The 12,444-nt window shown below is 38.8% G+C and overlaps 1 protein-coding gene across 3 annotated transcripts in view; it reads left to right on the plus strand.

Moving 5' to 3' along the window:
- Window positions 1–12,444, plus strand: part of IGF1R (insulin like growth factor 1 receptor) — a 189,438-nt gene that overhangs the window by 21,445 nt on the left and 155,549 nt on the right. For all 3 annotated transcript variants that reach the window (XM_075045020.1, XM_075045021.1, XM_075045022.1), the window contains exon 2: window positions 10,991–11,536. In XM_075045020.1, coding sequence (XP_074901121.1) covers window positions 10,991–11,536 — 546 coding nt within the window. The remainder of the gene's footprint in view (window positions 1–10,990; window positions 11,537–12,444) is intronic.

Below are 12,444 nucleotides of genomic sequence, written 5' to 3' on the forward strand. Positions count from 1 at the left end.
CGTTTTGTTAACCAGAATTATAACATTGTGCATCACCCACAGTGCTTATAGGCAGTGTCTAAAAACTGTATGTAGGATTGAAAATCCAATGTCTTGGGCAGTATATAAATGTAAGATGGAGAGTATGGGCTGAAATGTCACCCTGAACTTAAAAGCCAAGTGTGGACAAGCAACTGGGAATAAACCACTGTTGGAACTTTTTTTAAACAAGCTGTATATTTAGTTTTCATATTCTTTTTATTTATTTTTATTTTCCCTGTTTTACAGTGAATGTCAATTAATTACTGACCAGATCATCTGCATAGATAAGTTGAAAGTCCTATACTTACGATTGGAAGCTTTTCTTTGTCTTCAGAGAAATGAAAACCTTGGAGTTCTGGTATTTGACTGTGCCTAGTTTTCCATGCTTAACCCTGTTTATCTGGTTGCTTCTCACCTGTGTGCATTAAGTGTGCTTTGTTTGTGGTGAGACTCACCTTGACTGGTATCACAGAGGTTGTGGTTCTTCCCCCCCACCCCAGTTATTGTGCTGTGATGCCTCTGAGACAATAAATACTGTGTGTGAATGCTGCTGTTCTAGTATCTAGTATAGAGGGCACTTTCCTTGTTTGGGCTGTGTTTGTGATATTAAAAGTGAGTCAGAAGCGCATCCAGTTGGCTAGAAAAGTGAGTTCACATAAGAACTCTTACTGGTATAGATACTTCAGTTTATATTTGCCTTAAATTGTGTTCTGGTGCAACTGTTTTTGATTGATAAGACCTAAACTACTAGTCACCTTGTCCCTGGTGCCAACCCACGTGTTTTGCCTTATATTTGGAGAGGAAGGTTCTTTTTTCAATCTGGTTAGCTCATGACTGGAAAGCCCCACAGCACCTGCATATATGTAATTGAACACCTTTAAAGCCCTTTTTGGGGATTGCAAGTTGATCATATTTTAACTGTCTTGAGAAAGCAGGTTATGGCATGACCTATGTGATTTTAAGCTGCGTAGCTGCCATGTGAAGGGAGGGGTGGGAGGGCTCCTTGTTCTGTTAAATGAAGTTTGATTGCACTATTTTTTTTCTTCTGTGCAATTAGATTTTTTTTTTCTTTTTTTACACTATCTTAAATCTCTGTTCAGGTGGAAATATGGGATTAATGGAAGTCTTAGTTCAGTTTGTTAAAACAGAAACATTACTATGGAAGGCCAGAGAATGTAGGATTTCTGTGTTTCATCATAGAAGAGATGGTTAGCACAGGGTAGTAGGGCCGTGTTTTGCTTATTGTTAAGAGTAATTGCATCAGACTTCTAATTTTTCTGTGGATCTAAGTATAACTTCCTGATAATTCTCTATTGAATCTTTTTGCCGACCATTATGGATGCAATTATATGTTATGATACTGTTTTGTCAATTTGCTTCTAATGAAGCCTAAATGATCTGGCCTGGCTGGCCAGTCATTTGTTTAAAAAAAAAAAAATCAAAAAAAAAAATCCCCCCAAACTTCAAAGAGTGGCAGGTTTCCTAGACTACTGCAGGATGGCAACTCAGCAGGCAGCTAAAAGCATAGTAAAGTCTCCCTAAATGTGAGTTGCTGAGCCCAGCCACATGATGAATTTTCATTCTGGAAGAATTGGCTGGTTATCCCGGCTACCTAAGTGTATATCCCATAGGTTTCTGTCAGCCAGTTGCTGAGTCATTTGGATGTGTAGACAATTGTTTTAAAAATAAATAAATAAAATAATGCACACAATTTTTCTTTTTAAAGGTGGAGAAGAACAGTCCCCAGGAGACACAATTTCTGTTAAGCTCTATTGTCATCACAGATTTTGAAACATAAATGCAGTGTTATAAACAGCTTGTAATTTCAGTCTTCCATTTTTGCTTTAGTGGGCATTAGACTGAAGCTACTGGGATAGGGTTTAAACATTATTATCACAGTTAAAAAAATATTTCACTGTCATAGTTATTGATCATAACACACCATCTACTCACTTCTGTGTTGCATATTTTTTGTAGAATGGCATGCTCTCATTTTGTGGTGTTCTCAGAAAAGTGATAATGCAGGATAAGAAAGAGTGCAAAGGTTTGAAGTCTGTCTTTCTTCCTGTGAGGATGGAGCTTATCTTTAGAGATTTAGGCATTACCTGCTTTCTTCTGCAGGGGTTTTTTTTTGTTTGACTTTGTCAGTTTTCTCACAAGCTGGCAAACTTGACCATACTGTAACTCTGAAGTGTTGCAGTGTAGTTCATAGAATTATTCTGGAGTCGCATTCAGCTGGTGCTTCAAACACCTTTCCCTTCCTTGTAAATACACAGAAGCATCCCGCCAGAGGTTTGAGTGTTCAGCTCCAACCATAACGCTCAAACAATGGCTTTCAATGTTTGACATATAGTGGGCATTAATGGGTGAGAAATTTACTGTAGGTTTGATCTTTCTGTTAGCTTTTTATCTTTCTTCTTCTCTGGTTGAGTGGCAGAGAATCTTGCAGGCATTGTCCATAACCTGGGCAATACAGATCAGTGTTAAAAGTTTGGTGCTACTTTTACTTGCTTTGATAGCCAGGGATTCTGGGGCTCAGCCACTTCAATGTTATTAGCTCCACAGTGTCTTCCTCCATTTTTGCCCTATGTACCCACAAGGACGATGAGAAATCCATGCTAACTGAGCCACTCATGTTATGCTATTTCAGTAGTAGGAGGTAACAGATGTGTCTTCAGAGGAACCCCTGAGGGATGTGCTGGGTCAGTGCAGTCTTGGTGAGAGAGGATTAGTTTTGGGATGACTTTGTCATGAGGATGCTTTCACGTGAGCTAGGCTAAATCTCGACCTGCTTGCTCTGGTGAACCGTGTAGAGAAGGCATCAGTCAATATTATTAAAGGGATTCAGTTCATTTTGTTGGCTCCATTTTTGCTAAGCTGCTGTGCCTGTTAACATTCAAAGTAAAATGTTGACAGAGAGAAAGCAAGTGAGGTAAGGGACAGAGATGTGATTTATCCTGAAAATTTTTTTGTGTAAACTTATGGGGAAGTTGGAGGAAGTTCATGGAAAGCAGCAATGCCAGAGATATCTTTAGCCAATGACAGCTGAATTTGCAAGAGCAAAAAGGCAGAGCTAGTTTGTTTGTGATGTGGGTTGTAGTCCTTCTGTGTGTTATTTTTGTGAATGTTTTGTTCTGGTCAGCTTGGTAACACAGTGGCCCTTGGATTTGAAATATATAGTTAGTAGAGTGGTAAAAGAGAAAATTGAAGTAGGATGTGTGTATTTTTTCTAAGGGCTTTGGAAGACAAGAACATGTGTGGAGAAGGGGAATCCAGTTACTTGTTAAGGTATTTGCACCAAATTTGATTGGCCTCTTGTGACACCACTTTCCTTCCAAATCTGGGAGAGAAGAATTCTGTAAAAGGTTGTTAGGAGTGATGAGTGACACAAAGTAAATTAATGATAATAGACTATATTTCTCAGAAATTACAAGCTACGTTGCAATATAATCTCCAGTCCCTTGAGTGTTTAGAAGATCACAGTGGTCTGGCTTTGTCCTTTAAAAAGCTTAACTTTTAATTAAATGAAGAAAACCCCCAAGCCCTCTTCCTGGGCCTTAGATGTGTAAACAAGAACGTTCTCAAGACATATTCAAATGGAAACAGTTGGTTTTTGTTTGGGTTTGAGTATTCTGTTTCATGTTTTGCAAGCCAAAGATGGCAGCGTTGTACTAGTGCTAGAAATACAGTTGTTGAAATTTGATAATGGACTTGCTTAGCAAAAGCTAAAATGGTTGATGTTTTCTGGGGTGTGGTGTGCCTTTTATCTATTCCCCCCCCCCCCCCCCCCCCCGAGAGATGTAACTTCATAAAATCTTGGTAAATGTAAAGCAGTTTATGTAGCATATTTGATGAAGAGGAATAGTTCAGTGGTTAGGGAGGCAGCATGAATCATGTGGTGTAGATTCAGTTCCCTCCTTGTTACCAGTTCTGACTTCCCAAGAGGTAGTACAGAAGCTGGCTTCCTGGGGAAGAGATCTAGTGATTGATGTGACACATGCAGGATAGGTGAGCTTAGAGAGTACAGAAATTTAGTGGGAGGTTGTGTAAGTACATTAAAGACGCTAAAATATACATTTCATTCATAGTGTCACTACGAAGGCAAACCCAAGAGCTCAGTGGGTGGTGGAATCCTGTGTTAATGTAAAGTGTCATAAGCAGTCTCTCCAACCACTGATTTCTGTGAACTCCACATTTAATTTCTTCTTTGCATAGTATGCAATTAAAGAATCCTTAGACTTCTGTAGTAATTTTTTCTCCCTGCATCTGCAGATAGTGCAACTATGCTGAAACTTTTCATGGGCTTGAAGGGAAATCGTGGTTGCTAATCAGTTCCTTCTCAGTCTTTCTACCTTTGCCTTCTAAGTCTTGGAGTGAAACTACAGGAACAAACTAGGCTTAAGACCAAGCCATGGACTGCAGGACCTCTCTGTTCAGCGATGACTGAATAAGAACACTTAAAGATTTTTTTCTTCAGGGCTGTAACAGTCCTGATGGTTTTCTTAAGCAGAATACTTAGTAGTAAGAATGAAGAGAGAGGTTAAGGTCAAGCTTTACTTTTCGCTGTTTATAATCTGTATGGGCGTAACATTTTCAGAGTATTCCCTCTCTGTTTCCACTGATGTGTCCTTCTGCTTCTCTTCTGAGCAATTGCAGTTGTGTAGAAAAGAAGCTCCTTTTAAATCTGTTGACGGGCTTTATTGTATGTTTAGTTCCTTCTTCCTAACTTGATTCAAACCAATTTTTCAGATAACATGGAGATTAGGATGCTGTCATCGGCCAAAGTTGTTCTTTAACCTTCAAGTGTCTGCAAGGCATTTTTTTGAGCCATTGGGTTTTTTCCCATGTGCCAGACAACACCTCTATTGAGTTGATCCAGTATATAGTAAACATCTCAATATGCAGACCATTGTATGTTATGCAGATCTAAATCCACCCAATGCGATAAACGTGTTCTTTGTTGTTACGAGAGAGGGATGGTAACACTGGACATGCTTGCCTTAAAAAGGGTGCTGCATGCTGTGGATCTGGGATGAGGGCTGCTGGACTGCAGCCATATTCAGTAGTTGCTCTGGACCCTTTTTTTTTTTTTAATAAGGACTTGCCATAGATTAAAATTAAAAAACAAATGATGAAAAGGAAGTGACTCTGTTGGGAATAAATAACAACACTGTTCAGAAGGTGTGCTGATGAAAGACCCACAGCTCTGAGCTGATATTACTGAAGGATGACGTGGTCAAGCCTCTTTCATTAGAGGAGTTTGGGAGAGAGCAATGTTACTGTATTCAGTAACATCAGCTCTTAGCTGACCAGATAGTAGTAGTAGCTGTTTGGGAAAGCAGACCTGTCACTGAAGTGGAGTGTACTCAGAAAAAGCCATTACTGGCAAAGTGAGATTTTTCTTGTGGTGGTGTGAGCAAGCTACTCTCTAAAAGTAGAACTAGCCACAATCGTTTTTTTGTATTAAGCCTTGTAGTTCCTTCTTTGTATAGAAAATCTTCCAGTGCTGATGGTAACGTACTGTATTTGTTACCACTGTACAAAATTTCAGGGTAGATGAGAAGTTGAGCAACCTCATGCCCTCCCTTAAAAGAACCCTCTTGAACCTTGTGGATCACAGAATTTGTCCTCAGGATGGGTGTTTTAACCACTGAGCAGGAAGACAATATGGAATTAGATCAACTTCTGTACCTTCAGCGCTTTCTTTCAGCAACAAGTGTAAGGGGATACCTTTTTTTTTTTAAAAAAAAAAAATGGAAAAGCTGAAGGTATCCAGGCTCCTCATTTAAGATAAAGCTTTGCATCTCTACTCTGAAGTTAAAGGAAACAATTTTCACAAAAGGGAAGTCAGAATAGGGGAAACAAAGGGAGATCATAACTTGTTTTGGTAGCACACTATGAATACACAAAATAGGAGAAAGGGGAATGGGTTCATTTCAAGATTGCTAGTTAGATGTTAATGGCAAGCAGGATCCTGGTGCTCATTTCAGAGAGGGGTAAATGACTGCACAGGCTGAACAAGTCTCTGTTGCTAGGGCAAGCTTGACCCAGCTGGAACAGACTTAGATTGAAAAGGCCTTAGACTTGTGAAAGGGTTGTGCTGGATTGACTCGATGACTGAGAGCTGCCTTGGTGCTGCTTTGTCTAATACTTTCTGGTGTTGACAGTGCCAGATGGTGATGGTTGCTCCATCTTTAACTTCTGGCTAGCTGAGAGGATACTGAGACCATTCAGTGTAGTACAACCTTTTAACATTACCTAAAAAAGTAAAGGGCCAAAGACAAGGCTTAAAATGTGAAGGTGTGTATTTTATTCAAGAAAAAACTAAACAGTTGTGTTTCTTTAGAACTTCTAAGTGGAGTACCTGTGAGGCATACAAAATTTGGAAGCAAGAACTATATACCATGATGAAATGTTTTCTTGTAGGAAATTAATTCTTCTCCTATTAAAAACAGTGAATGTGTGAACTGTCAGTCCTGCCCTCTAACACCTTAGTATTGATAATGAATTAACTGCTATGAATATATGTACAGCTGTGACATGCTGTAGCAAGCAGAAGTTATATTATAGGCTGAATGTTGAACAGCAGGCTTTCTGCTGATTTGTCTTTCATAGCATGCCATTTTGCAAAAAGGTTTCCTTCAAAACACTGAAGGGCAACAGGCAAGTCCTTTTAGGAGTAGCTAGTGACCTGAAATAACTAGTGGATATATAAAAAGAATAAAGACCTGCTGCATGGAGTAAACTATTATTTGATGGTAGACGATGATTAAATAGTAGGTGTTTCTCAAGGTGGCAAGGTTCTTCTTCATGTCAGAATGTTTTTTTTTATGATTAAAATGAGCATTAGCAAATTGCAGTTAAGGTCGAGAAGAAGTTACTGGATCACTGTAGTCTGAGCTCTTTGTGTCACACACAGCTTTGCTTTAGTCTGCCCAATCTGTGTGTACTCAGTAGAGTCAACTCACTACCCATGTGCTGTGCAATGTTTGCTCACAGCCTCTGTTCAGCTCCTTGGTGCCCCAGCCTGGAGCAGCACTTAGAAAGGAGACTTGCCAGGAGATTCTGCCAGATCAAGGAATAGACTGCAGGTCACGTTAATTACTCTAATCGTATGAACCTGTTATGTGCAATCATTTTTCCTGGTAGTTCATTGACCCCATCTCGGTTACATGATCAGCTTGGATCTGTCCTCTGACTAGGAGTGGTCTGCAGGTCCTCAGAAGGACGGTAGTGTGGAGTGGGTTTTTCTGTTATCTCTGGAAATTTACATGCCCTGCAGCTTGCCCTGGGATGTTTCCAGAAAAAAAGGAGCACAAATGGGCTTCTTGTTGGATAGTAGGTGAAGCTCAGTAATTTTGGACTAAAGTGCTGCTTCCAGGGAGGCATTTGTGTTTGCCTAGGTAAAGAATGCATTGCTTCTCTTTGGTATTTTACTGTATTAGGAAGTTAGTTTTTAAACAAATAAATATGTATTTCTTTAAAGAACTAACTTCTCATTCAGAATTAGGTGCTTAGTTTAGAATAAGTCTGAGAAATGATAGGCTGTTTAAGGAAAGGCTTGGAAATCTGTAAGGAGCTGAATGAAAACAGCATGAATCTGCCTATCGGTAATTATCCTGGGTGTTTATAATCTACCCAAAACTACTGGGGCAGGGTAATAAACAGATGTTGCATTTTTATTTTGCGTTGGTGAGCAAAATAAATACATAGTAGTTAATTTCCAGTTTTGAATTGAACATGAAACAAAGGTAAGTTGTACTAGTCATATTTAAAAAGCTCGATAAGCTGGAATATCAAAAACTGTTAAATGGAATATAAATGCTCTGAAGAGCGTTTTATGTGCACTTGATTGTGTCTGACAGACCAGTTTATATTGTAAGTCCCTATACGCTTTCTCTAAAATGAGATCCAAAGAAAACACAGCACAGCCAGATGGAAATTGTAGTTGACTTTGAGCTCTGATTAATTTGTTTTTCATAGAAACCCTTTCAGGGTAGCAAGAAAAACGTGAGAAAAAGATGATGTATTGTGGTATAATTACCTTCTGTGAACAATGTGAACTTTAATGAAATTTCTTAAAAAATCTGTTTTAATTGGAACTTTTTTTCCCCCAAATATCAGTATGGAACAAGATCCTTGTCCTACTTCATGTTTGGGTCTCTGCAGTTCTCATTATGTGCATGAAGTTCTGCAAAACGTAATTCACTAGATGAACTAATAAGTTCTTAAATCAAAAATGTCAACAGCACGCTCATCTGTAATCAATTTCTAACATTAGAGCCCACTGGACTTTATCCTTTTCTGTATTAAGGGGATGATGTTTCATAATTGAGGCAAGTGAGTGCATACTTTTGCCATAAAGTTCTAGAAATCTCATTGATTTATAAGAGCATTAAATATCTAAAATTAAGTAACTTTCAAGCTGAAACAAACATAAAGCTAAAAGCAATATGACTTTTAAAGCCTAGCCTCAGAATAGACGCATGAGCAGATATGTAATGCTTTAGTTGATGGTTGCTGCCATTTCTCTCACAAATTGTTCTTTAGGGTATTGTAACTCAGCTGTTTTTAAACCCATCACTCTGGAACCTTGCCTACAAAATGTCAGTGTAAGTGCAAATTTTATTTCTTTAACAAAATAAAGGGCTTGGAGCAGTTAGGCTTTCTAAAATTTTATGGCAGTAAAATAAATTTTGCTACTTTTGCTTTGCCATAACAGGAACCATATTGTTCACCTTGTCCTGCCAGCAGGTAGGGACAGAAAACAAAATAGTTTAATTTGAAAAACATTGTGTGTTCTAACTTGCCTCTTTTAAAAAAGAGAAGCCCAATGTTGAAATGTAAATATACTCATGTTACTGTCGGGCTGTGCTTTGGGCAGAGGGCACTGTCCCTTGAGGGTGGGTGGAGGGATGGTTGCTTTAGAAGAAAATTTCAGAAGTTGAAAGCAAGATGTGGGTACCAGTTTATTAAAGGAATTTAATCTGGGTTGAAGTTGTCTTTCCTACAGATTCAGGAGACAAGCCCACAGTTCTGCTGCACATGACCAGAACATCTCTTATCAGATATACTGTCTTGGAGTTCTTTAACATTCCCCCTCTCCCATCTGGCTTCTAAATCTGGGTAGTGCCTACCCATTCACCTTCTTTAATGTTTTCCTGAAGTTAAAGCCTTGACATGTATTCCAGGCAGTAGTATGCAATTGTTCTGTAGTCAGTATATACTAAAATGGGGATTTCCTGTCTCAGTGGTCATGATGGCCAAGTGTTACTGTTGGTATATCAGGTTTGGTGTTTATTAGCTTTTTTTTTTTTAAGGTTTAGGGAATGAGCTTTCTTGCACATAGCTGCTTCTAGTGCAGTAAGTCACATTTTAATACCCTCTGCTTTCAGCTTGGATTTTTACAGAAGGAAGATTAGGTAATAGTTTGTGTAGAAAACATCTGTTTCTTAACAAAGATCTCACCCTGTTTTTCTATGTTGTCCCTCTAACAAGAAAGTTTTTTAGTCTTTTAAAGACTTATAAGTCTTTAAGTCCTTGTCAGAGTTGCTGTGGTTTTAGTGTGCTCGTGTTCTGGATCCTTTGTTAGCTTAAGTTACTAGCCTTAGATAAGTGTTGTGGAATGGAAGGACTGCCTTATATTGTCAGCACAATTTCTGAATCTCTGGACAATTTGTCTGGGTTAGAATTTAAGTTTTTTGGCTGCAGTGTTTGTTTAGACCTTTTCTGTGTCTGAGGAAAAGGTGGTGTTAAAATAATTAAGCCTAGCATGCATAAAAAGAGAACCTTTCCACAAAATTGAATTGCTTGGGATTTATTTAAGTTTTGGGTTGTTTAAATAAATTGGCATTTTACTTTGCTTACAAGCAACTTACTATCTATTCTGGGGAATCCTTTTTCCAGGTTTTCCACAGAAGACCAGCTCTGAGGGTTTCCAAGAACAACAGCTCTCTATGCTCCCTAGTTCTTTGTTTTACATCAAAGTGCATCTCGTGTGTCTAATTATTACATTATTAGTACACTTATCTTCCAGCCCCTTTAAAATTTTTATTGTGATACGTGTCTAATATGGAAAGACCTAATATATAGATTTATTAGGGAATAATCCTTTTGGTCATTGTTTTCTTGAGAGTGCATTGAGTTCAGTCTGCTGTTTTCAAGGGAAATTCCTCACTGTAATGCTGTGTCTTCTTATAAATAAATGTATCCTGTGTTTCTCAGACCTCAAATTTTTTTATATATTCGTGCCAAAAATCAGTGAAACTTGGTTCAGTGGAACATGCAAGCAGGAATTCAGTGCACTAGCTACAAGTCCAAGCACTTTTCTTCCCAGTCACAGTGGAGGAAGTGCTGACCAGCTTTCCATGGATTTTGTGTTGTTGCTGATCTGTTGCAAGACTAGCATTCAAGAATTAGGGCTAGTTTAGCTTGTGACCCTGGGAAGAAAGAGTGATTTGAGGAATAAGTTGTAATTTTCTGGAAAGGGTTCCCCTTTATGTGCATGTATCTTAAGGGGGTGGGAGGTAAATTAGTAGCATAATGACCAGTGGATCACTTTCTATATTGCCAAACTTGTTTGAAGTCATGTTGCTGAACCCCTGGTTTGGTCACACATGCCATAATGTAATTTGAAACAGTGTGCAAATGCATTTGGTTTATCTTTATGTTCCTCAATCTAATGCAGTTCTTTTCAACAGCAATAATAAAACAACATTTCTCTGTCTGTTGCAGAATATAGATAGCTTGCATCTCTGTGCTGGTCCTGGTAGTGTTTATAGTCATAGGTTAAATGAGATGAATATTCAGTGTATGTGTAAATCAAGTACTCATTTCCTATTTTAACATTGCAACCTAATTAAGGAGCTAAAAATTTTATGGCGATTAGAATATCCTACTTGCATTCCAATTTCAAAAGGCTTAAAAATGCCTTATTTACTAACTTTCTTTTCTCCTTTTACATTTTCAGTTTGTGGGCCAAATGTTGACATTCGCAATGATATCCATGAGCTGAAACGCCTGGAGAACTGTACGGTCATTGAGGGTTTCCTTCAAATTCTGCTCATCTCTAAAGCAGAGGATTACCGCAACTTCCGCTTCCCAAAGCTCACTGTCATAACTGACTATTTGCTGCTGTTCCGTGTGGCAGGCTTGGAAAGCCTCAGTGATCTCTTCCCCAACCTCACAGTCATTCGTGGGAGGAACCTCTTCTACAACTATGCCTTGGTTATATTTGAAATGACAAATCTTAAAGAGATTGGGCTTCACAACTTGAGGAATATAACCCGCGGGGCCATACGGATTGAGAAGAACTCTGACCTGTGTTACCTCTCCACAGTGGACTGGTCTCTCATCCTAGATGCAGTGTCCAATAACTACATTGTTGGGAATAAACCTCCAAAGGAATGTGGGGACTTGTGTCCAGGAACAATGGAAGAGAAGCCATTGTGTGAGAAGACATCTATTAACAATGAGTACAACTACCGCTGCTGGACCACCAACCACTGCCAGAAAAGTAAGATTTGAGTAGATAGTGTGGTTTTGTTACCTCTTTCTGAAGTACAGGTTTAATTTTGTGGTTTTATTTTAAGCTCTTTAGCAACTTAAACTTCTATTCTAGTCGCGTGTAGTCCACATAACGAGTTATCCAGTTACTACACAAATGGATTCCTCCCCAGCCAGTAAAGAATCATCTCAGTTGATTTAAAAAACCAAAACAACCAACAAAATCAAAACAAAACCCCACAAACTTTCTGGGTTACTTCTCCGTGGAAAAGATGCAAGTGTAGAACTAAAGCCATTATAGGAAAGCTGGAAACAGTTTTACCTCCGTTGAGGACTTTGGCAGGAGGTGGCTGTCGAATGCCATCCCCTTCTCCTTGCTGAAGTGACCTTGCACGTGTGCCAGTCATTGCCGTGCTGAAGTTGTTAACTTGACTGACTTTGTTTAGAAATTCCTGTAATGGTAAATGTACATAAGAACTTTTTTACTGAAATCAGTTTTTACAGTACAGTCTGTAGTGTCAAAGAGTCAATGGATACCTTGACTCTTGGTGAAATTATCCTTGCCTGTTTTGTTCTTACCTGTCGTGATGGGGTTTATGTGTTTCTGATAGCAAGTATTAGCAAAAGCAAAACCTGATCTCTTCTCACTTTTTAAAAATAGAGTAAACAAATACATAGTTTACTCAAATAACATGATTACATGGCAGGCTTTTTGAGTTCATCCTGTAACTTTACGAAAACTGAGCCCTGCAGTATCAGTAGGGCTTAATTACAAGCAGTCGTCACTGGGAGGAACAGTTCCTAAATTCCACTTGCAGTCTTGACCAAAGCTGCTATAATGATAGGAAACACCGCCGTGTGAGAGAAAACAGGAACAGGGCTATATTCAGATTACCTTCATTTGGGGGTGGTGTTTGT

This window comes from Buteo buteo, chromosome 13 (assembly GCF_964188355.1).
Source record: "Buteo buteo chromosome 13, bButBut1.hap1.1, whole genome shotgun sequence".
Lineage (NCBI taxonomy): Eukaryota > Metazoa > Chordata > Aves > Accipitriformes > Accipitridae > Buteo > Buteo buteo.